We start from the raw sequence: 23,063 nt of genomic DNA on the forward strand, positions 1-23,063 counted from the left end.
ACTGATTGATCATTTCAACAAAGGCTTTGACAATTATGTCCTATCATTTTTTATTTGGTGCGACTGATTGATCATTTCAATAAAGGCTTTGACAATTATTTTCTATCTTTTTTTTTTGTTTTCACTGTAAAAAAATAATTTAAATATTTTTAAAAACAAAATAAATTAAATTTTATTATTTTAACAACCAACATAACAATTATTATTGTCGTTGTTATCGATAATATTATTATTCTCACCATTGTTTTAATAATTTTTTTTTGTTGTTGTTATTGTCGTTATTACCATTGCTATTTCAATGTTGCTGTTTTGTAACTAGTATTACAATTATTATTATTTTTATTAGTATTATCATTATTATTAATATTATCATGATTGTTATTACAATTATTATTGTTATTATAATCACTATTATTATTATTGTTGTTGTTGTTATTAAAAAAAAAACGAACTTCATTTGAAAAATAGAATTAAAAATAATCAAAACTTAGATAAAAGAACCAAGAAAAACAATAAAAAATATTAAAAAAATAGATTAAATTAAAATCATTATTATTATTAAAAAACAAAAATCATAAATTTGATTTAAGAATGAAATTGAAAGTCATAAAAACTTTAACAAAAAAAAAAACAAAGGAAAAAAAATACAAAATTAAAAGTAAAAGACTGGATTAAAATACTTTATGTATATAAATTAATAACCAAAAAAGAATGTCAACAAAAGAGAAAATGACTAAAAACCAATGATTAAAAGTTTGAATTAAAATAACAAGAAAAATAAGAACCATAGTGTCTTTTAGAGATTAATGAGGACTACAATGATTTATTATTTATTTATTTATTTAATATATTAATATTAAAAATAAATTATCTTAATATATATATTTTTTAAATAATATCCGGTGAACTGGCAAACACTATCAAACAAAGGTTGATGATATATAATATGGTTGATGATATATAATAGAGGCTGGTTCTTTAAGTGGATTGATAGCGTGAGATGACAAGACAAGAAAAAGGAGAACATGGCCAAAGTACAAGTGGAATTCATGAAGAAATAAATGTATCTCTACCGTGTGGGCCCCTCCAGAGCCTGTGCTCTGTCCTGGAAACAATTCTATCTTATCCTCGATACACCTGGAATCAAATCCCATGGACTATTTCTTTGATATAACCCCAATCATTATTATTATTTTTTTTCCCCATCATGCATCATTTATTATTGGTTTTTTCATGCCTGTAGAACCTCGATATCGATTTGGTCAACATAACTGTAGTTTTTAGAGGAAATTTACTTGTAATATAATAATTTATTTATATTTTTCTATATTAATTGCTTCATGCTACTTTAATTATTAGAATTAAAAAAAATATTACACAGTATGAATATTTTTACAAATTTTATAAAATTAATACAGAAAATCAAGATGAGAAAAAAAAAAAAAAAAAAGAACTATATTCTTTTAATAAAAAAAACTTCTTATTTTTATATGAGTTATGTACTTATATATATATAATTTTTTTTTAAGAACCTCTTTAAATATTTGAACTCATCTCTCATGACGGAAGAAACCTAACCTAATAACCAATAACCAATAACCAGAAATTTCAATTGTATTATTTTTTCCCAAGTAAGCTCGTTGATCTACTGTGACAAATTGCTTGCAGGCTGGCTAAAAGTCAACAAGACGAAAAACAAGATGATGAAAATGGTGTGCAACTACGTGGAATCATACACCAACCAGAAAATATATACAAAACTATTCAAACAACGATAACAATTGAGAAGTCTATGGCTTGATGCCTCGCAAAACTATGGAAACCGCTTTGTAAATTCCATGTTAATGTCAATAATATTCGTTGTGCGGGAAAAATATTTCTCAATGATATTCTTTCTCCACTGATCATATGATATTATTCACTTGTATATATTCATCTTTCTGAAGTTCATCACAGCATTCTCTTTCACCCCTTTCCTTCCCTGATTGTTTGCCTACTTCTGTGCTTATTCGAGTTCATACACTTGACAACCATGTATAAAGTTGCTAGCCCGTCCGAGTTTTTGGTGATAACCGGGGTTGGTATCTCAGATATTAAGCTAGCCAAAAAGGGATGGATCCTTCCCGGCCAGTCATGTACTGTCTTCGACGTTTCACCGGTCAACTACACCTTCGAAGTCCAAGCCATGAGTGCAGAGAAGCTCCCTTTTGTTCTTCCTGCTGTCTTCACTATTGGCCCTCGTGTGGACGACGAACAAAGCCTCCTTAAATATGCAAAGCTCATCTCTCGACATGACAAGCTCTCTAACCATGTTAAAGAGCTTGTTCAGGGTATCATCGAGGGTGAGACCAGAGTACTCGCTGCTTCCATGACCATGGAAGAGGTTTTTAAAGGAACTAAAGAGTTTAAACAGGAAGTTTTTGAGAAAGTCCAGCTTGAACTTAATCAATTTGGATTGTTAATATACAATGCTAATGTTAAACAACTTGTCGATGTTCCTGGGCACGAGTACTTCTCTTACTTGGGTCAAAAGACTCAGATGGAGGCTGCAAATCAAGCCAGAGTTGATGTAGCAGAAGCGAAAATGAAGGGAGAGGTAGGATCAAAGCAAAGGGAGGGTCAAACTCTGCAAAATGCGGCGAGAATCGATGCTGAAACGAAGATTATTGCGACGCAAAGGCAAGGAGATGGGAAGAAGGAGGAGATAAAGGTGAAGACTGAGGTTAAGATTTATGAGAACCATAGAGAGGCAGAGGTGGCAGAGGCCAATGCTGATTTGGCAAAGAAGAAGGCTGGCTGGTCCAAAGAAGCGCAGGTGGCAGAGGTGGAAGCAACAAAGGCCGTGTCCCTGAGGGAGGCTGAGCTGCAAAGGGAGGTGGAGAGAATGAACGCTTTGACCAGAACTGAGAAGCTCAAGGCTGAGTTTCTGAGTCAGGCTAGCGTGGAGTACGAAACCAAGGTAATTAATTAATATACTATTCGTTACCATATAATTAATTTCTGAAAAGATAACTTGTAACTAAACCAATTTAAACTTATATTTATACGTAAATCAAACTCAGAAACGATTTCCAATCCAATTTGTTTGACTTGACAGGTTCAAGAAGCAAACTGGGAGCTGTATAAGAAACAGAAAGCAGCAGAGGCAATTCTCTATGAAAAGCAGAAAGATGCTGATGCACAAAAAGCAACAGCAGATGCAACATTTTATGCTCGCCAACAAGTTGCTGATGGGGAGCTATACGCAAAGCAAAAGGAAGCTGAAGGACTCGTGGCACTTGCACAGGCACAGGGAGTCTATATACGCACCGTTTTAGACGCATTAGGCGGCAATTATGCAGCGTTAAGAGATTACTTAATGATCAACAGCGGAATGTTTCAAGAGATTGCTAGGATTAACGCGGATGCAGTTCATGGGTTGCAGCCTAAAATCAGCATCTGGACTAATGGAAGCAGCGGCGAGGCTAACGACGGAGCTGGGGGAGGCAATGCAATGAAGGAGGTTGCCGGGGTTTATAAGATGTTACCACCTTTGTTCAAGACTGTTCAAGACCAAACTGGAATGCTACCGCCGGCATGGATGGGCACATTGACAGACTCTAGCCACTCTAATGTGAACTGAGTCACGGTGAGCTTGTGTGGTTCTGTTGCTCGAGTTTGCTGATATGAATACTCCCTGTGGTCTCCCGTTGATTGTGCGTGTGCGTGTGTTCTTTTTTTCTTGTATCGCAAGTAATTTCGTAATAATAAGATGAATGGAACACTCATATTTCCTTTATTTTCTTCGAAGATCAAGCCTGATTTAAATGTAAACGCAAGCTATAAATTGGTGGAAGGGGAGAAGATCTTGAATTATCAAATTTTGGCACTCTTCTGGTGTGTTTGTTTAAGCTGCGTGTCCCCGCATTTTAAAAAATTAAATTTTTTTTGTTTTAAATTATTTTTTTAATACATTAATATCAAAAATAAATTTTAAAAAATAAAAAATATATTATATTAATATATTTCAAAGTTAAAAATATTTTAAAATATAATAATTATAACAATAATAAATTCTACCTTCACGCCACCAAGTAACCATGATAGTTGGTGTATTTTAGTGCGTGTGTTTGGAGTGTATAATGTTTTTTAAAATTAATTTTTGTATGCAAATGTTTTAAAATGAGTTTTTACAATTTTTTTAATATTAGCATGACAAACATTTTAAAAAAATTGATTTAATATTTTGTAAAAAATAAATATATTTTTTGAAAACATATTAAAAGTAAAAGTTCGGACACCCGAGATGATTTCGTAAGCCCGCTTTTGCTAGTGGTTTAGATTCCCACCCTGTTTGATTCTGCCACTATCAGATGCTCGATGCCCAATTGACTAAAAAAACTGTGCTGTGATCCTTTCCGACATAAGCACAAATACCACACCCTTGCCCTTGCCCTGAAAAAAAAAAAGAAAAAAGAGTAGAGGTGAAATTGGGTAAAAAAATCCCATCCATTTTTTAAATTTTAAGATAATTTACCATGCAATAAAAAAAATCCATCTAATTATTATTGACTCTTAAAATATCAAGATTTATTTATTTATTTTTATTTATTTATTAACATGGGTGTTCGGATCAGTTTGAGCGTACCTCGACTAATCCCACGAGCTCTGAAGTTAACGACCATATAAGTTTTCAGTGGCTATTATATTAGCAACCATGTAGCTCAAATCTAAAATCACATGGGGAGCAAACCCGTTAGTCCCAGACTCTCATCAAATATCAAGATTTTATTAATATTACCAATTCAAGCATGAGCATTCCATATTGGACTGAGGTTTTATTAATTAATTAAAGTTTTTATAATTAAAGTTGATTTGGATTGGTTGATATCTCCTCCCAATCAAGCATGAAAAAAAAAAACCAATCAATCATCAAAGTAACAGTTAATTAATTGTCAAAGTCCAAAATTGGCTACTGTAATTGTATTCAGTTGGAAATGATATTTTTTTAAAAAAATCTCAATTTCCTTTATTAGTTTACACATGAATTGATAATAAAATTACACAACTACCAATGCAGAATTTTTTTTTTAATTAATTATAAAAAAGACAAATTCATAAGCTAAATTACTTCATAAAATTTTATAAATTAAAAATTCTCAATAAATATAATTTCTTAACACAAAATTTACATATATCGTTCATATAATATATATATACTGCATAAAAACAATATTAAAAATCATGACTTTGAATACCAATGTAGATCGGAAATGGAAACTTACTTATGAGAATTTTTTTTTATTTTCGAATCAATTATTTTAGTGTCATTTCAATTACTATAACTAAAGTGATATTTTACTGTACGGATATTTTTGTAAATCTTGTCAAGTTAATACATAAAGAATTCAAGATGAGAGGAGAATAAAAAACTATGCTCTTTCAATAATGAAAAGCTAACATTCTATAGGTTATGTCTCTTTATATATAATTAAAAATATAATTATTTTTTTATTAACTTCTTTAAAATCTTAGATACGTCCATTCATTGTAGATAAATCATACTTAATCCAATAACCAACAGTAGGCATGGAATATTAGAATATACTAAAATATTTGCACTTACTCCCAATTTTACTTTTAACTGCTCCCAATTTTACTTTTAACTGCGAACTTCCTCCTCTTTTCTTTTATTCAATGATGAGCTTCTACTGATCCTGAAGGGCCCAGGTCCCAGACAATCATAAAGGTCAATTAACTATCCGGGACGAGGATAGTTCCTCCTCCTCAATTGTGGGGATAAACCTCACCGTACTTGGAATAGAACCATGCCTCCCATTATCCAAACACAAACTTTAGGTGGAGCCCACCCCTTTCCTACCATCACTGTCTCGCTAATAATCTCCCAACACGTGTCCTACTCATATTCATCCCTGTCGTTTTTGCCCCACGCCAATTTTCGCGCTCGCGTGCCCTGACCATCTTGGAGCCTCGTGAGAGTTCTTCCAGGTGTTCCAGTTATTTAATTGAGTGATCCGTGAAGTACATCTTAATACCTACAGTTTACTGCGTGTTTCACTTTGCTACTGAATTGTAACACCTCCAGACCGTTTTGGTACATGTTTAAGGTGGTGTGGTTTAATTGTGTTTTTAAAAAAATTTAATTTTTTTTTAGTTTTAATTTTTTTATATATTTTTAGATTGTTTTGATGTGTTGATATTAAAAATAAAATTTAAAAAATAAAAAAAAATATTATTTTGATGCATTTTAAAATTAAAAACACTTTAAAAAACAATCTTTATGTAGTTTATAAAAATTAAATTTAATACAAATAAACACATAAAATAAAAAATTTGAAAATTGAATATAATTTCAACAATGGACATTAATTTTTTTTAATATAAAATTCATTAAATTTTGTTCATGCTTCTAGCTCTATCCCATTTACAATAAAAATATATAAATTAAATTATTCCATCTTAAACATTTTCAACACTAATTATAAACAACTCAATCAATGGTGAACTACAAGGTGTCAACATCACAGCAATGTCAAGAATGTTATCTTGATAATGAGAAATTCAATTCAATAGAAACTGAAACGAACAAGTTTATAAACTACAAGGATTAAAATACACTTTACCATAGTTCCTTATCCCTTTACACCCTTAAAAACCAAAGAGTGAAAGAACACAGCTGTATCCACAATCAACGGTCCAAACTCACCCCATCAGAAAATCCAACTCCAAATCCCAAAATCCAACAGCCCATATTTACTTAAACTGTCCAGTCAACCCTGCCTTGAAATAATAACTGCACATCAGATGACACAGTCATCTCTCCGCCCCCCCGTCCCTCTGTGCTAAAGCTTCACCCCCCCTTTTTCTTTTCAGCTCCTTCACTTTTCTAGAAAAAGAAGAATAAGAAAAATCGTCTCTAGTTTAGTGTTTTCTCAGCTGGATTTTGATGTTATTCTATCTATAGAAGCTTCCTGTAATGGAGGTTTGAGAGGACATTTTGGTAATTAGTTACCGTTGAGAGGCGTTGTTGATGGTTTTGAGGAAGGAGAGTTAGGGTTTTGAGAGATGGATGACTCTTCGTGGAAGGTCAAATGTAGCTCTGCTACACTGCAGCAGCCTTTAATGGCTACTCCTTCTTCAACAACGCCTCAAGAAGCTCGAAATCAGGTTTGTTTTTTGTATTGCGTGAGGGCTTTGTAGTCTTCTTGTAGTTTAGGGTTTCACGCATTGATTATTTCTTGCTTGTTACAGTTCTCTTTCACTGCTCTTCGTGTTTGTGTGCTAGTTCCTTCACTGCACTCTTGAAGTTTTTTTTCTTTTTATATCTTAATTTTTTGTATTTGATTTTGTGAATTATTTTCTGTCTCGAAGAAATTGTGATACAGATTGTAAATATATTTGACATTTGCTACTGCTTAGTGCTGAGAAAGATAATTTTGAATTTGTTTGAAATGTTGGAGGTGATATGCTTAGGTTGGCAAATGGCCGCTGAGGTTTGGTGATGAGAGGGTTGAGTGTTTTTCAGCAGAGGGCGAGTGTAAAAGGAGAATGAGGGAGGACGAGGAGAGAGTTTTTTGGGGTGAGAGATGTTGGAATGCTATGAACATTCAAATCGCAGAAGGAGAGTTAGACTACAGCAGTGAATTGTGTGACCTTGTTGTTTTTGTTAATATTATTAGTGGGTTTCTGTGTTTATGTTTTTTTTTCCCTGTTGGTTGCTAGGAATTTACATGTGAATGATGTGATCTTTTTATTGTTTGAAATTTTGATTCAAGGTCCTGCATGCTAGAAGGTGTGGTTTTGATTATTGTTGTTATTCTTATTTAACGTTTCTCTTCTGGTTAAATGCAGCTGGAGGTTAACTCAGGTCAATATTTTTATCCTCATGCTGGACATGATTTGAGATCACAAGGGTGTGGAAGGATGCCGGATTCCATGGTTTCCAATATTCCCAATTTAAGTTCCTATTCAGGCAATTGTGACCTTGGAAATTCATTTCTGGCTCTCCTATCTGGCCCAGCATCATTTTCCCCATGTGATTTCCATGAATTACCACATCCTAAACAATTTAGTGCCTCTAGTAGGGTTCCTTCTGAAGACACTGGTTCATTGTTTAATGCTTTTGGAAGTCAGGCTCCATTGATGTCAAGTAGGATACCATCAGAAAATTTAAGCTATCAAAACCAGAGAAATGGAGCAAATCCAGTTGTTTCATCCAAGTGTGCATCTACTTCCAAATCTGTTCTGCAACATTGTCTCCAGGGTGCGAACTTTGCTATGCATAGCTCAGACCTGGCTAAGGCAGTCATCCATTATAAGGTTTCTGATAATGAGAAGGTAAAAGATTCCTCTTCTCTGAGAGGGGAGTGGCGGAGTACTAACCCTGCAAATGCTGTAAAGCTCCCAGATACAAACTGTCAAATGCCAGGAAAATTAGCATTAGAACCAGAGCTTTCTGTTTCTAAGAATTCATCTGCTCTTTCTAACCAGAACCCTCGTGTATTTTGTTTGGGTAAAAGTGAGTGCTAGATACATGTTGCTCCTTGTTTTTAGTTGATTAATATTATGTTGCAAGCTTTCACCTGGAATCTAATTTCAATCAACCTGAAAGGTGGAGAGCTACTTCTGAGCAGTACAGGACTCCTAGGCATTCTTTGCTCATGTCACTGCTTCCACATGTCTGTATCCAAGTTTTGTGAGGTAGGTTCTTTCAACCTTGTATCACGTTCATGTTTTGTACATTATGTTATGTATTGCTGTCTTGTCAACCACATTTGATAGCTTTTGGCATTTATTCCTGCTTTGATCTAACTGCTTTTATTACACAGCATTCAGGATTATGGAATGTTAACCCTGGAATTGCTGTTCATATGGAGAATGGAGAGACCATTGCTCAGTGGCGAAAGCTCTACTTCCAGAAATTTGGGGTATGATGTTTATGCTGCTTTTAATTATTGTTTCTTGTAAGGAATTGATTTTTTGCCTAAATTGTCCACACACACTTGTGTCCCTGTATCTCTCCGGACATGTGCTGTGTATAAAATGCAGGGAAATGCTAAATTTGTATGAATAGAAAATTAGGCTTGTGATTGCATTAAACCTACTATGTTAGTGCATTTGTTCTGGAACTTATCATCTTAAATCTGCCAGTCAATTAGACCAATACTGCACTGCAAGTTTGCCACAAGTACCATATATGAGAATTTTGATGGTTAGTGTAGATATGAAATCAATAACATTCTCTTAGGAGTGTCTAATTTCTTTGTCTACAAGTTCTGTAGGAGGATTCCTCTCTATGTGCTCAGTGTTGATATCGAGTTCATTCCTTTTCACAAAAGAAGATTTTTTATAATGCAATTGGTGGAAATATGAATTCTTAAAATATCAGTGATTTTAAATAAAAAAAAAATCATGTTTTTGCCTGACTGCCAACAACCTGGTCATGGAAAAGAAGCCTAGGTGAATGTCATAGACTGAACAGGCTTGGTATTGCTGGAGTGATTATTAAATATTTCAAGGACAATAACATGCTTGGGAAAAAAACTGTTTTACCATTAAAAGTGATCTATGGGGGGTTTGGACCCTTTTGATATCAAGGTAGGTGAAAACAGCATGTAAAGATGGTTTGGCCTTTCGTGATTCCAGTGTCATGATGCAGACTGTTGTCATGAGATGCGTTTGCAATTGCCCTTGAACGTTGCCATAATTGCTTTAATTCATGTTGCCATACATACATACATACATACATATATATATTTATACATATTTATATATATTACAGACACAAGTGCAGGTTGGCTTCCCATTATATTGATGCCTTTCAACCATAATGTTTATTCTAACATTGTAGTTTGTCATAGACTGGATGGTGATATTTCTTATTGGCATGTGTTTGAAGCAACGAGAACACTGGATGGTGATGTTTTTATGGTGCTTTAGATCAGGGTTCCAGAAGATCAGAGTGGGTGGGACTGGCCTGAAGGATTACCCTTGACTGCTAGTTTGGTGCAATCCAGTGTGCCTCTTCCTCTGTCCAAGCATTCTGACTGCAATCATCTGGTTGGGTCTTCTGAAGGTTTAGTGAGGTCTGGACAGCCTATTGACAGTGTTGTTTTTCCAAAGAATCCCCTTGCAGACCATAACTTAAACCAGAATCCAGTTTTTGACGTTTTAGACAAACAAAAGAGAAATGGTCAAGGTGGTAACAATTTTCTTGGGTTGGCTGGCACCTTGCTCAGCAATTTACATGGTGTGGGGAATAACACACCACATGGTGTGACAGATAGCACTATCTCTAGGTGTACACTTATGCCTACTTTTGTTGGCAAAGGACCTGAGAATGGTAGCCAGTCCATATCTGCATATATTGACAATGTTGTGAAGAGTGGGAGTTTTTCAACTTCCAATTCTGCGCCGCAAAATGCAAGAACTCTTTTTAGATGTTCTGATGTCAGCAGAGCTAAAGATGAAAAGGATTGTGTAATTATAGACAAGGATGCTGCTTCTTCAAGCATAGAGTTGAGGCTTGGGCAACCAAATGAGCAGAATTGGTCTTCAGGAAATCCAGTTCTATCAGCAGTTGGGCCACCATCATGCAACTCTCTTGTGAATTCACATAAGCCAAGTACCAGAGAGCAGATGATTCATTATGGTGTGTTGTAACAATCTTTCTACTTAACTCGTTATCTATAGTGTATGTGTTAGTCCATTATTGTCATACATCATTTTTACCATTATGGATTAGTAACCGATTCACTATTATTCACTGAATTATACAGTGACCAGTTGTGGGGGAGATGGGGGATCCAGACAAGGTCTTCCTCATGTAGCTGGCTTGTTAAATTCTGCAAGGGAACAAGACCAGTTGAACTATGGACGCTGTGCAATCAAGAATACGATTAATGTTGGAAAAATAGAAAATTTTAAAGGCGAGGTGGCTAAGAGCGGAGTGTTTTTACCATTTAAATACTTTAATAGTCCACTCGAGGGTACCTCATACTCCAGATCTACTAGTAATGTTGTCAATAGCACTGAGCATATTGTGCATGAAACATTACATAGTGAATCTCATGCTGTCAAGTACCCAGGCAATGTCCCCTTGAATGGTGGAAATGGTATAGAAAGGCAAAGGACTGACCCTGAGTTTGGTTTCTCCAGACCTAGAGACAAGGGTAAAGGCGTGGGGTGTCTTGCTGGTAACTCTTTCGATGAAACAAATTTGGTGTCTAAAATGCATAATTGGAAGAAAAATCCAAGCTCTTTTTCTGAAGTCATAAATGGAAACATTTGTGCTGCTTTTCCCATGATGCATGAAAAGAATCACTTTCCAAATCACTTGTCTAGCATACCACTGGAAGCATCTGATGCTGGGAGCTTGTCTAACTATCTTGATAGGGTTCCTTCCTTTGGTACTGTTGATCGTGTCTTCCCTGGATCCTTGGGTTCGTCTATGGTTTCTGGGCAAAGTTTTCCATCACAAGCAGTTCCAATGGGTTCAGGGCTGACTCCGGCCATGTTGAAACAAGATGGAGTTGGTGCAAGCCCTTATTTGCTTGATGATAATCTAAGATTGCTTGCATTTAGGCAGATATTGGAATTATCCAAGCAGCAACATGAGATGTCTCCCCTTGGAAAGAACCCAGAACAAGATAGATGTGTCAAACTACAGCATTCTCTGTTTGAACCAGCAGCATCTGGATTAAAACGACATGAGACTAATTTTATCAGTAAACAGAATGTTTCAGAAGTTTACATGAAATCAACCCAATCTACTCCTGCTGTTAAGATGGGTGATGATGTTGCTAAATTTGCTCATGTGACAGGCAAGTGTGAAACTTTGGTGTGTATTCATGTAACATGTTTGTATTATCTGCCTCTAATTCTTCAATATTGTTGTAACGTTGAAGTTTTTCTGCCATGATGGGGACTCTTGATGCTAAAAAGCTTTTCTGCTCATATAGGTTTGAGCAACTGGTGCAATTTCTCAACATTGACACAAGGAAGGCCATTTTATAGTCAAGAAAATGACAAGCAGTGTCAACTTTCTCATGGTCATCTTCAAAATGAACAGCCCTCATTGAGGTTAGTTTATGTTTTTGTTGTAGGGATTAAAGTTGCAAGTAACCATTTTATTCTTTAAGATTGCCATTCATTTGATTATCAAGATTTTGAACGTTCTAGCAACTTTTAATGTCTTTTTGGGGTTTTAGTCTCATCCACAGATATTACTCTCCCACAGTTTGCTGGCAATATCAATAATTTTTTTGTTGTCAGTGTTTAGTGAACATTTCAAGTGACAAGGTGGATCAAATATTTGATATCATAGTAGTAAGGATCATTACTAGGGTGTGATTGTTGGGTCTGGTGATTGACCAAAAAACTTGCTCCAAATGTGTTACCCCCATTCTTTCACATCAGTTCTGCTCTCATCAATTTTGTCTTGCTGCTCTAACTTCACATATAGCTCAGTAGTTGTGACTTCACGCAGTTTTTTGTGTGCACTTGCTGGCTTTTCTATATCTGCTGTGCGGATTTCACTGGTATCTTTGATTTAATGCCAGGATACTAATAGTACTATGTATTCAAATGTCACAGACTTGGCAGGAATGAACACAACATCACTGATTCAAATGAGCCTGAAAGCTGCTGTCAGATAAAGCAATATTTTCAAACTTGCTGCAGATGTGCAGCGCATACAAAATGTTTAGGAGGGAAATGTGGAGGTGGTAATCATCCTAATTCCTTCAGAGAACCTATGCGAGGTGTTGGTGGAAAAATCCCTACTTTGATGGCTTCACAAATTGCTAAAGATAACTTCATTCCACGTGAAAATACTATTTCCTTAGATCACTGTGGAAAATTGAAGGGGCAAGCACCGAAGAATATCAGTTGCACCTCTCAGTGGAAGGATGTGCCAAGCAAGAAAAAAAAAGCCTGCCAGGAGGCTCGTGTAGACCAATCAGCTGGCAACTTGGACAGACGACAACATGAACCAGGTCATCTTGGAGACACAGCTGCTAAGTGTTCCAGTGGAGCAGTGCACATGGTTGACTCCTTCAGAGAGCAAGAAATATCTAATATATCTTCTGGATGTTCTACCCCTGCTGTTACTCAGGCATCAAATGAGGTTAACAAAGTGGATTCTTCAATTGCTGTTACTGGAAATGCTAGCTGCATGAAACATGTTATAGTTGATGAAGGATCAGGCATTGATAAATGCTGGTCATCAGACGATGCTGTTGAAAGTGACAGAAGTGCTGGCTTCTGTGGCTCTACTTGTAAGACAAGACTGTGGAAAGATGGATCTTCAAAAGTCGTTAACAATCAATCATCTCGAAGTCTTCTTGATGAGGTTAAGCTCATGGATTCCTTGACATGGAAGAGAGGCCGAAATCAAATCCAGGCTGAGGTTGCTGTTCTTGAGAAAACTAATCATCCTCCTGAACCTGATAGGGGCTTTAAAACTGCAAAGAGGAAGAGAGAAACAAAACCAGAGATGCTGGATGCATCACGAGGCACCACTGGTCATGCAGTGCAGGATAAATATCCTGAGTGCGATGAAACTGCCAATCAGCGCTGTTTATCCAAAGATGCCCACATTGTTTCGTCTGGCCTAGAAATGCCTTACACTTCTCGTGTATCCTCTATAAAACCTAATTCCAATGGAAAGTCTATAACGTCCCTATCCAAACCAATTTCTCGTAAGAGAGATTTACAAGAACTTTATAATGGAAGGGATGGAGAGGATGAGGACGGGGAAGAATTAATTGATAATGCTTCTTCATGTAAAATCATTGAGGTTTCAGGCAGAAATAAATTCAGAAAAAGCAGGACTTCTGATGGTTGCGCAGAGTCTCAGACAATAGAGCCAGCTTGTGCTGTTGGTGAAAAACCTTTGAGGTGTGCTCCAGTGAGTCATCTGAAGGTGTCTTTGAGTCAACAGTCGAGTGTTTGTTACAGGAAGCCAAGGCCAGTGGTGTGTGGGAAGTATGGTGAGATATCTAATGGAGAAATGGTTGGAGATCTACCAAAATCAGCCAAAATTGTTTCTCTTGATACGATACTTGGAACTGCAAAAAAATGCACACCTCCCAAAAACAAAAAACCTACAATAACTTCCACGAGGGAGTTGAAAAAGACAAGCTTTGGTTGGACTAATGCATGCAGATCCTCCCATATGAAGAAAGAAAGTGGAGGCAATGATGCTTCAGGTTTTGACGAGATGATTTTTTGCAATTCTGTCAAAAAGAGGGAGACTGCATCTGTTGGACAGGACAAGCGTTTTGCTGATGAGTTGTTGGTGTTAGAGAAAGAGGGAGACGGCAAAACTGAGGGAGGTTGTGGTATTTTAGGCAGTAGTGCTCACACTCAGTCAAAGCCAAAGTTCAAGGAAATTCGTAGACGCAGCCTTAATGAACTTACTTTGAAAGGTAATTTTGATTTTTTTTTTTCCTTTATAACGTTCAACTGATATATGTTTCCATCTATTCAATGGAAGAATAAGTAGACTAGAAGTAAGAAGGATTACTGTACTCTGAAAATTAAGCCACGAACCAGAAATTTCAATGGCTGTCTTAGAGTAGAAATCCAGTTCATGTGTCTTGCGAGCATGCATGTTTGTTGGTATTCAATCTAGAGTTGTATTTTAGTCCATGTTTGAGAGCTCCTTTCAGTAAACAAAATCTCCTGTTTTTTTTACTCCATTGATGTTGTTCTTTTCCAGGAATGAGTTCCTGTTCTGTGAAGATTTCACATAAGAAGATTTTGAAATGTGGACAAAAGATGAAAGATGGGAAAATTATAAAGAGTTCTGAAGATTCTAATAGTCGCACACATGAATCAGGCGAAGTCAATGCCAAAAGGTGAGCAAGTAAATTAATACTCAGAGTTAATAAATCTAACCTTTCTTCTATTTAGTGCAGCTTCAGATTTTAGTAATATTTAATTTGGGACATTGCTTAGAAACTATAACTCTTTTATTTTTTATGTTAATTGGTTGTGTTTCAGAAATATTCTAGAGCGAGAGCACTTGTCTGCTACGGATTCAGATTCATTCTGCTGTGTCTGTGGGAGCTCAAATAAAGATGAAGTTAATTGCTTACTAGAGTGTGACCAATGTTTAATCAAAGTATGTAGCTGTTAAATTATTTCAGATCAATTTCTTCTGTGTTTCTCCTAACTATTCTGTCACACTTATGAGTTTCTTGATATGTAGGTACACCAGGCTTGCTATGGCATTTCCAGAGTGCCTAAAGGTCACTGGTATTGCAGACCTTGCCGAACTGGTGCAAAATATACTGTAAGAAATATGGTTCTTGGTTAAACTCTCAATTAACTATCAGCTACGCTTTTATGTTCGTTGTTCTGTCCAAAGTTTTCCTTATCCTTGCCATTTTCTGCACTCTACACTTCTTCCTTGTTTCATGTGTTGCTTCCCAGTTTTTCACATGTTATGTTAATGATAAATGAGATTTTGCTCTTGCCCGCTTTCCCCTTTCAACCATCTGTTGAGAGCATCTGAGAACAATGATTTAGTCCCTGTTGCTTTTGTTTGTTAGTGAATGACATTATAATAAAAAAACCTTTTAAATTATATTTGTCATGGAGTTTTGTACTCATGCACCCCATTTTCTCTAGCCAGTTTTATTACTTATTGTGTGTTTATCAGCATTGTTCTTCTATGTTGTATCTTGTGATTTTCTAATGCCTTCTAATTTGTTATAATCCAGGTTTGTGTTCTTTGTGGTTATGGAGGTGGGGCTTTGACCCAGGCACTTCGGAGTCATGCAATAGCGAAGAGCCTTTTGAAAGCTTGGAGCTTTGAAACAGAAAGCAGGCCTAAGAATTCAGATTCTTCTGCCATAACATTGCAGGATGAATTTAGCAAGTTGCACGCCTCGGGATTTGTGCATGGAAATAACTCTTATCCAGTTTTAAGACCTGAAAATATCGAGTCATCCACTCCATCTGTTTGGAGTATTGATATGCAGAAGCAATTGAATAATTTACGGAATTCCTTGTCTTGTGTTAGTAATCTGAAGGTACATAACAGCATTACAGCTGGAGTACTTGATTCCACTGTTAAGCAGTGGGTTCACATGGTTTGTGGCCTTTGGACTCCTGGGACACGATGCCCAAATGTTGATACCATGAGTGCTTTTGATGTGTCAGGTGCTTCACACCCTAGAGCAAACACGGTAAACATTGAAATTGAACTTGTAGGATGTATGTTTAATAGCCTGCAGTTCCAAAGTTGCAATTGTTAGGATAAATTGTACAGATAATCACACTTTGAACCATATTTTTCCTAACTGGGAAATTTAAGCTCGTAAAAATGCAAGCTCATTACCTCCTGAGATAGAGCCCATGGTGATGCCACATGGTTATCAAATGAGCCAGTGGGCTTGTTAAGTTCCTTGGTATATGAATACACTTTGCTTACCTGCATCTTTTTTTCATAATGATTCAAGTTTATTTAGATGCGAGAAAACAAACTCCATATGTAGGATTAAAAAATTTCCACCACATTCTATTCATTTAAAATATCAATTGATGTATTCATTTCCATGTTTATCATTTCTTTCCTAGGTTTGCTCCATGTGTAATCGACCTGGTGGCTCATGCATACAATGCAGGGTTGCGAACTGCTCTGTTCAATTTCATCCTTGGTGTGCTCATCAGAAGGTACTCTACTTTATTCGGTTTATGCATTAAAAATTATTGCCCATTATATATAATTGGCTAGGGTTGTGATCCCATGGGGGAGCTGAACCCCAAAAATCCATCCTTGGCTTGGATTGCGGGCTTGGTCCTGCCAGTGGTCATTTTCTTTCTTGCATTTAGTTGTATTCCCATTCAAATTTCCTTGAATTTAGCAGTTTCCATTTAAAACTGCTATGGCCTGTTTTTTTGCTGTTGGAGGTTCTATGTGCTCTTTAAAATTTCTTTATGGACCACAGGGCCTGTTGCAAAGTGAGGTTGAAGGTGTAGACAATGAAAATGTTGGCTTTTATGGGAGATGTGCACTTCATGCCAGGTACGCAGCAGATGAATATGCATGTGATGCTGCCAACAATAAAACAGGTTGTGTCGGAGAAAAGGAAGAGAGTTGTGCCAGGACTGAGGTATTTTTTCTTTTCTTTCTTTGTGGGTGTAGGTGGGTGTTCCACAGGACTCTTTTGACTCTCAATGATTTTATTCCTTTCTGTCTGTCATTCAAGGGCTACAAGGGACGGAAACGAGATGGCTTTTGGCATAATCTTCATGGTCATTCAAAAGGGAAGGGTGGATGCCTTGTTCCCCAGGAGCAGCTTAATGCTTGGTTGCACATTAATGGACAGAAGTCATGCACTGGGCTTTCCAAGTTGCCAATGTCAGATGTGGAGCATGATTGTCGGGTATGTTCCATCTGCTGACAACCAAATATTTTTTTTCCAGTTATTTCACCTAAAGTTTTTAACTGCATTAACATACAGTTGGCATTTGAATCAAAACTGATTCACTCTGTTATCAAACCCATGTTGCTTCTTTCAATGATAAGCATGCAAGGCTCAGAAAATATTATATATATGAAGTTTGTGATGTTTCCAAGTTATTTGCAAATCAGGGATGTACACAAGATGCTCATCCCTACAAAGGAGGTTTTGCAGTTGAGCATGATCTTGCTGACTTTTCATGTTTTCTCGAGTTAAAGTATACCATGTTATTCTGCTAAACATAAATGATTTTTGCATTACTGCGGTGCTAAAAATCTTACCCCTCACATTTGCATCACCGGGAATTATTTAATGGCCCATCCTCTAGTTTTCTCCCTTGTTTCCTCCTTTCTATATCTCTTCAATTCTTTCTTCTTTGCTTGTTAATTGATCTTATATCATTTGGAGTTTTGCAACATTATTAGACAATTGTGGTGCAACGTATGTGATATTATATGTGTTATCCCCATGCTTGCAGAAAGAATATGCTCGTTATAAACAAGCTGAGGGTTGGAAATATTTGATTGTTTATAAGTCTGGCATTCATGCCCTTGGACTTTACACATCCAGATTCATCTATCGCGGTGCAATGGTTTGACTCTTTACCCTAAAGTAATGGAACCCCACTCTGTCAATCGCACAACATGATGCATTGTGATGATTCTTAGGTGGTGGAGTATGTGGGTGAGATTGTTGGGCAACGTGTGGCTGATAAAAGAGAGTACGAGTATGGAAGAAAGCTGCAATACAAGAGTGCTTGCTACTTCTTCAGGATTGACAAAGAGCATATAATTGATGCAACACGTAAAGGGGGCATTGCTCGTTTTGTCAACCATTCGTGTCTGGTAAATGTCTAGTTTTTTGATATTATATATATATATATATATATATTTTTTTTTCTACTGTTTGCTTTCTCTTAGATTTTCTTTTTTAATTTGCATGACCAGCCAAATTGTGTCGCCAAAGTGATTTCTGTGAGGAATGAAAAGAAGGTAAAGCAAAATGCCGTTCTAGTATCATTCTTCATGATCATTATTTACTTGTATTAGCTTGGACAAGATGAGATTCTGAATTACACAACTTAGCCACTTTCATCCAAATCATACATTGTAAATTCATTACATTGTGCTCAGAAAACTTGGTATAGTTAGGGCACGAGCTTCACTGTTTATTTCTGGATTTGCAGGTGGTTTTTTTCGCTGAGAGAGATATATGTCCAGGAGAAGAGATAACATATGACTACCATTTTAACAATGAAGATGAAGGTAAGAAGATCCCTTGTTTTTGCAATTCAAAAAACTGCAGACGATATTTGAATTGATAATCAATTCTTGTAAATACAACATTTTTCTAACCCCCTCAATGAAGCCAGTTGTTAATATCTAGCCTCTGAAAATGAAAGCATTGCCATTCTCTGGTGGTCACCATGATAATCTCCATAAAAGTATCTTATGTATGCCCTGATATGCTTGGAGAGAGCAAGGCTTTCCTACCTGAACATAATTGGATGATGTGGAATTTTATGGTTTTGAAAACGAAAGCAACATTGTTGTTCTGGTTTTTTTTTTTTTTTTTGGGTTCATCCGGAGTTCCAGTGAGTCTGATTTACACAATGAGATGTAATCCTCCCTTGTTCTTAAATCCCAACCTATCCATTCCCATTTAGGATTTTAACTTCTATGCATGGCAAGTTGGAGCACATTATGTTTTACATTCAAAAGCCAACTCTTTTTTTCTCCCTTATTTTTCATGTTTTGGTACCGCCTTTTAAATCCGATCTGTCCCTCGTTGTGTTTGAACTTGTACCAAGCTTTTAGGTCTCAATCTTCCCTACCAAACTTCTATGGCTACTTGAGCACACACTCAAAGCTCAGGCATGGTATACATGGTCCCTAGTTATCAATGGTGAGGAAAACGAGTGACCACAAGCCAGCCTTGACATCTATGGTGCTGCTGACCATGGATGTCAAGAGCGGGCCTTACATACTAGCTTGGCCACCGTTCTGTACTGTAATTGAGAGTTTAACATTTATGGTAGTGTTAGAACAGCATTATTAACCAGTTGTCTTGGCAAATGTTTTGCTCCGAAATCCTGCGCGTTATATCTGCTTTTGCCAACTGCATCAATAAAAAATATGTGCAATCGACGGAAGCAGTGTTACAGAGCCTTTTTTAGAATTACAATATTACTGTTTTTTTTTTTTTTTTTTCCCGTTCTCCATGCGAGGAGACTATCCTCTGTTTAAAAGTAATAAAAAATTACGGAAAAAAGAATCATGCCTGTAACAATAGATAATAATACATAAAACTAATCAGGTGCAGATGAAGGCTAGTGTTTAGGAATACTCAGGTAATACTGTAAGTGTACATCGACCAATAGTGTTAGCCTGATCTGAATTTATTCGTGTAGGTTACTATTACATCGAGCACATTGCAGTCTGCTAGCTCCCAACGATTGCCAAGGGTTGCATGAGATTCAAATGCTCACAATCTTTTTCGCATAACATATATATCCTCTTTAGGATCCCCAATTTGGAATGTTTGCAGTAGCTTCATTCACCATTTTCACCAGAGTAACCTGCCATGTTATATTTGCTTAAATAACATGAACTTGAACTGATGACGGGACATCACTCTACAGCAAAGCTTCGATCTTAGAGCTTAATAGTGATTACTCTCCGGGGGGTGTCAATTTCATAGTTTACCCCAAAGTCTCCTTCCATAAAGACTGGCAATATGCTCAGATGGGTAAAGAGAACCAAGAATTTGTCTAAACTTGGTTGCTATACCTAAAGCTGACTATTGCAGTAGCTTAATTTCAATACATCCAACAATTTACTAAACATTTTTAACGTGCCCATTTGACCTTTCAGCATGACCAAGATATTAATTACCAAAAACTTAAATGTACTCTTTAATCCAGCACTGAATATGATACTTGAAGGGAGCTTGAGTTTATTCTGCATGGGTATGCTCCCAGGAAATTGCTGTTCACACCTGGGATGTTGGGTTGCATAAATTTCCCGTGCTCTACTTAATGGTAAAAGTAGCAAAATCTTGAATTTTAGGACAGAATTAGTTCCCCGTGTGAAATGAGAAAAAAATGAGCAAGAACGGAAAACTCCAAGGGCCAAAAAGCTTGTTAAATTGTTTGTTAAAGCTTTTCGTGCATCATAATCATGCAGCAACAAGTTAGGACTATAAGGTGAAATGAAACATACCACACTCTCTGGAACACCCGGTGGAGGCAAGGGAAGGTTTCTTGGGGGTATAGCGTTATCATAAGATCTCTTGTCAAACCTCCATTCTCCAATCTTTCCGTAGGTTAATTTACCCTGCAATCAAAGAAACAAAAACCAAAATCTTGTTGAACCAGCCTTGATAATAGCAAATGAATGTAATTACAATAAACCAAGAAGTCAGAAGCTGTTCCTCTTTATCTTTTCTTCATACTTGAACAGCTCAGAACATAAAATTGTATCAGTCTATATCAACAGTAGACTACCTTCATATCATAGTCACATCCGTAAGTGTAATGAATTATGAACTTCTTGCCAACTTCTGTATCCCAAGGAGGCTGTTAAAAGATGCAAAATGGGCAACTACTAGTAAAAGGCAAGCCCTAAAATTTGAAATAAAAAAAAATGGCACATCGTTATGATTTCAGGAAATGAGAGATTTTGCAATGAACTCGAGGGAATTTTCTACATTTTCTACATTTTTTCAGACTGGTGTATGACAGCAAGGAAGTGCTACTCTAATCAAACCTGGATCATGAAGTCCTTGTACAGGATGTTGCCAACACCATGTAGAGCAGATGAAACAGCATAACCATACCTGTATTTAGCAAAGAGCAAGGGGAAACAGAAAAGGTCAGTTGCCTACAATAAGGTCTTCGCAAAAATGGAGTTAACCACGAAAGTCTCACATTTCAAGCACCCAGCCAAAAGCTTTATCTGTTTCGGGATCCTTTTTCATTGCCAAGGAGACATTCATCCAAGTGGGAGCAATCTTCTTAAGAGATTCCTAACAATGTTGCACAGACAATCAAGAAAAGGCCACTTTTTGGAAGAATAATACAGTCAGAAAGAGCATATTAAAACACAAACCTTCCCAATAATGACAGAAGAATTTCCTATGGGGTCGATGTTTGTTATTGGTCCCTTGTCCTCAGGGAAGTACTTTCGGAGGACAGACTCATACTTTCTTGGTTCAATGTAAAAGAAAGGAAATGCAGCTCCAAGGCCATCTTTAGATAGGTTCGGGATGGGCTTGACAATAATATGATCTGGCTCTGCCATCAATATGTAACTGAGTACAAAGTAAAACAACATGGATAAAGTCAAATCTACTGAAATAAAGATCAAACTCGTCACAGAAGCTGGGGATTTTAACGTTTCGTACTCTTCTTTTATGTCTGCTTTCTGAAGCCATTGCACAAATGCCCAAGGTCTGTTGAGAACTATATAGCCCTGTGATTGTGTAAGATTTGAGATAAGCAAATAATGGAAATTTAACCAATAGTAACGCCGAAAACAAGGAAAATCTTCAAATACGACCAGTTTCTCCCAATTTTCCCCATTGAAGCATGAGGGGAACATCATTCGGATTTTTTTTTTGGCTGGGTTGACTTGTCATTCTCAAAAAGAAGCCAGCAGGAAGCCATCTGCTTCAAGCCAGAGTCTCTATACAATCAACAACTTCTACTATAACAACATCAATCAATTTACATCGAGACAATTTATATCCAAATTCAGGCCTGAATCGTGACAATGTTCAATAATCCAGATTTTAACAATCATGATACTCTCAAATTCAGTTAACCAAGCTAAAGACTTTGACCAACTCTCAAAGTGAGTGCAACTTCAACTAATTCTAAAAGTAAACTACCTAAATCAAAAAACTAAAACAGACCCAAATTTCAAAAGAACACAAACCTGATCCATCCCAGCAGGCAAGGGCTGTGCTATAAAAGTTGGGATTTCCTCCATAAACTTATCAGGCTTTCCAGAATGCAAGATCCTAGTGAACCCTCCCATCTCACTATTGGGTCCATCTTTATGCTTCTTGTACCAATAATACATTACCCTACATTGCCAAGTATTATACACAGAATCAGAAGCTGTCACAGCTGTATGAAACAGTCTCTTTTTTACCAAAACTCGATCTTCTTGATCTTTCTAATGGCATCTTGATTACTGGGTCAACCAAAAGTGTTGATCTTGATGATGGACCTGGTAAGTCTTGTTTAAGTGGTGCGTTTGCAGATATAAGGATGTTGTATGTTATAAGGGCTACTGAGAAGGTTATTAGTACTATAAAGAAGAAATTCCCACAACCCATTTTTTGTTTCTCTCTCTAAAGTCTAAAGATCTCTCTCTGTGTTATATAAGCGTCTATGGCTGCTAGAAAGGGAGGGAAGGAGGCTGTGGCCGTTGCAGGGGAAAAAAAAAAAAAAAAAAAAAAAAAAAAAACAGTTTTCTTGGTAGTGGCTGGAAGAAGTCACTGACAAACTGAGCTGTTACTGTTATTTTAGAATTTTTTTACCTAGGCGACATGTCAGTTGTGCGTCACCTCTTACCATGATTT

At 36.5% G+C, this 23,063-nt stretch overlaps 2 protein-coding genes, 1 long non-coding RNA gene and 1 pseudogene across 3 annotated transcripts; 2 read left to right on the top strand and 2 right to left on the bottom strand.

The window, feature by feature from the left end:
- The first annotated feature begins 1,764 nt into the window (after positions 1 to 1,764).
- LOC118051273 (flotillin-like protein 4) lies at positions 1,765 to 3,785 on the top strand. Its single transcript, XM_035061907.2, has 2 exons — positions 1,765 to 2,959; positions 3,098 to 3,785. The coding sequence occupies exons 1-2, from the start codon at positions 2,033 to 2,035 to the stop codon at positions 3,620 to 3,622; spliced, it is 1,452 nt and encodes a 483-aa protein (XP_034917798.1). The 5' UTR covers positions 1,765 to 2,032; the 3' UTR covers positions 3,623 to 3,785.
- A 2,929-nt stretch (positions 3,786 to 6,714) lies between these two features.
- On the top strand, positions 6,715 to 18,859 carry LOC118051271 (uncharacterized). Its single transcript, XM_035061905.2, has 19 exons — positions 6,715 to 7,167; positions 7,852 to 8,518; positions 8,612 to 8,700; positions 8,829 to 8,927; positions 9,940 to 10,651; positions 10,779 to 11,822; positions 11,961 to 12,081; positions 12,595 to 14,429; positions 14,723 to 14,861; positions 15,007 to 15,127; positions 15,215 to 15,298; positions 15,729 to 16,196; positions 16,588 to 16,683; positions 16,959 to 17,123; positions 17,220 to 17,396; positions 17,953 to 18,066; positions 18,143 to 18,319; positions 18,422 to 18,466; positions 18,661 to 18,859. Exons 1-19 carry the CDS (start codon positions 7,066 to 7,068, stop codon positions 18,793 to 18,795), a joined length of 6,390 nt encoding a protein of 2,129 aa, XP_034917796.1. The 5' UTR covers positions 6,715 to 7,065; the 3' UTR covers positions 18,796 to 18,859.
- LOC140954972 (uncharacterized) lies at positions 12,772 to 16,962 on the bottom strand. The gene is made up of 2 exons (XR_012168669.1): positions 16,349 to 16,962; positions 12,772 to 16,238 (listed from the first exon to the last, which is right to left on the bottom strand). It is a non-coding gene; the product is annotated as an uncharacterized lncRNA (long non-coding RNA).
- An 854-nt stretch (positions 18,860 to 19,713) lies between the features above and the next one.
- Positions 19,714 to 22,953, bottom strand: LOC118051274 (hydroxyproline O-arabinosyltransferase 1-like; annotated as a pseudogene).
- Between the last annotated feature and the right edge of the window lie 110 nt (positions 22,954 to 23,063).

This window comes from Populus alba, chromosome 18 (genome assembly GCF_005239225.2).
Source record: "Populus alba chromosome 18, ASM523922v2, whole genome shotgun sequence".
Classification (NCBI taxonomy): domain Eukaryota; kingdom Viridiplantae; phylum Streptophyta; class Magnoliopsida; order Malpighiales; family Salicaceae; genus Populus; species Populus alba.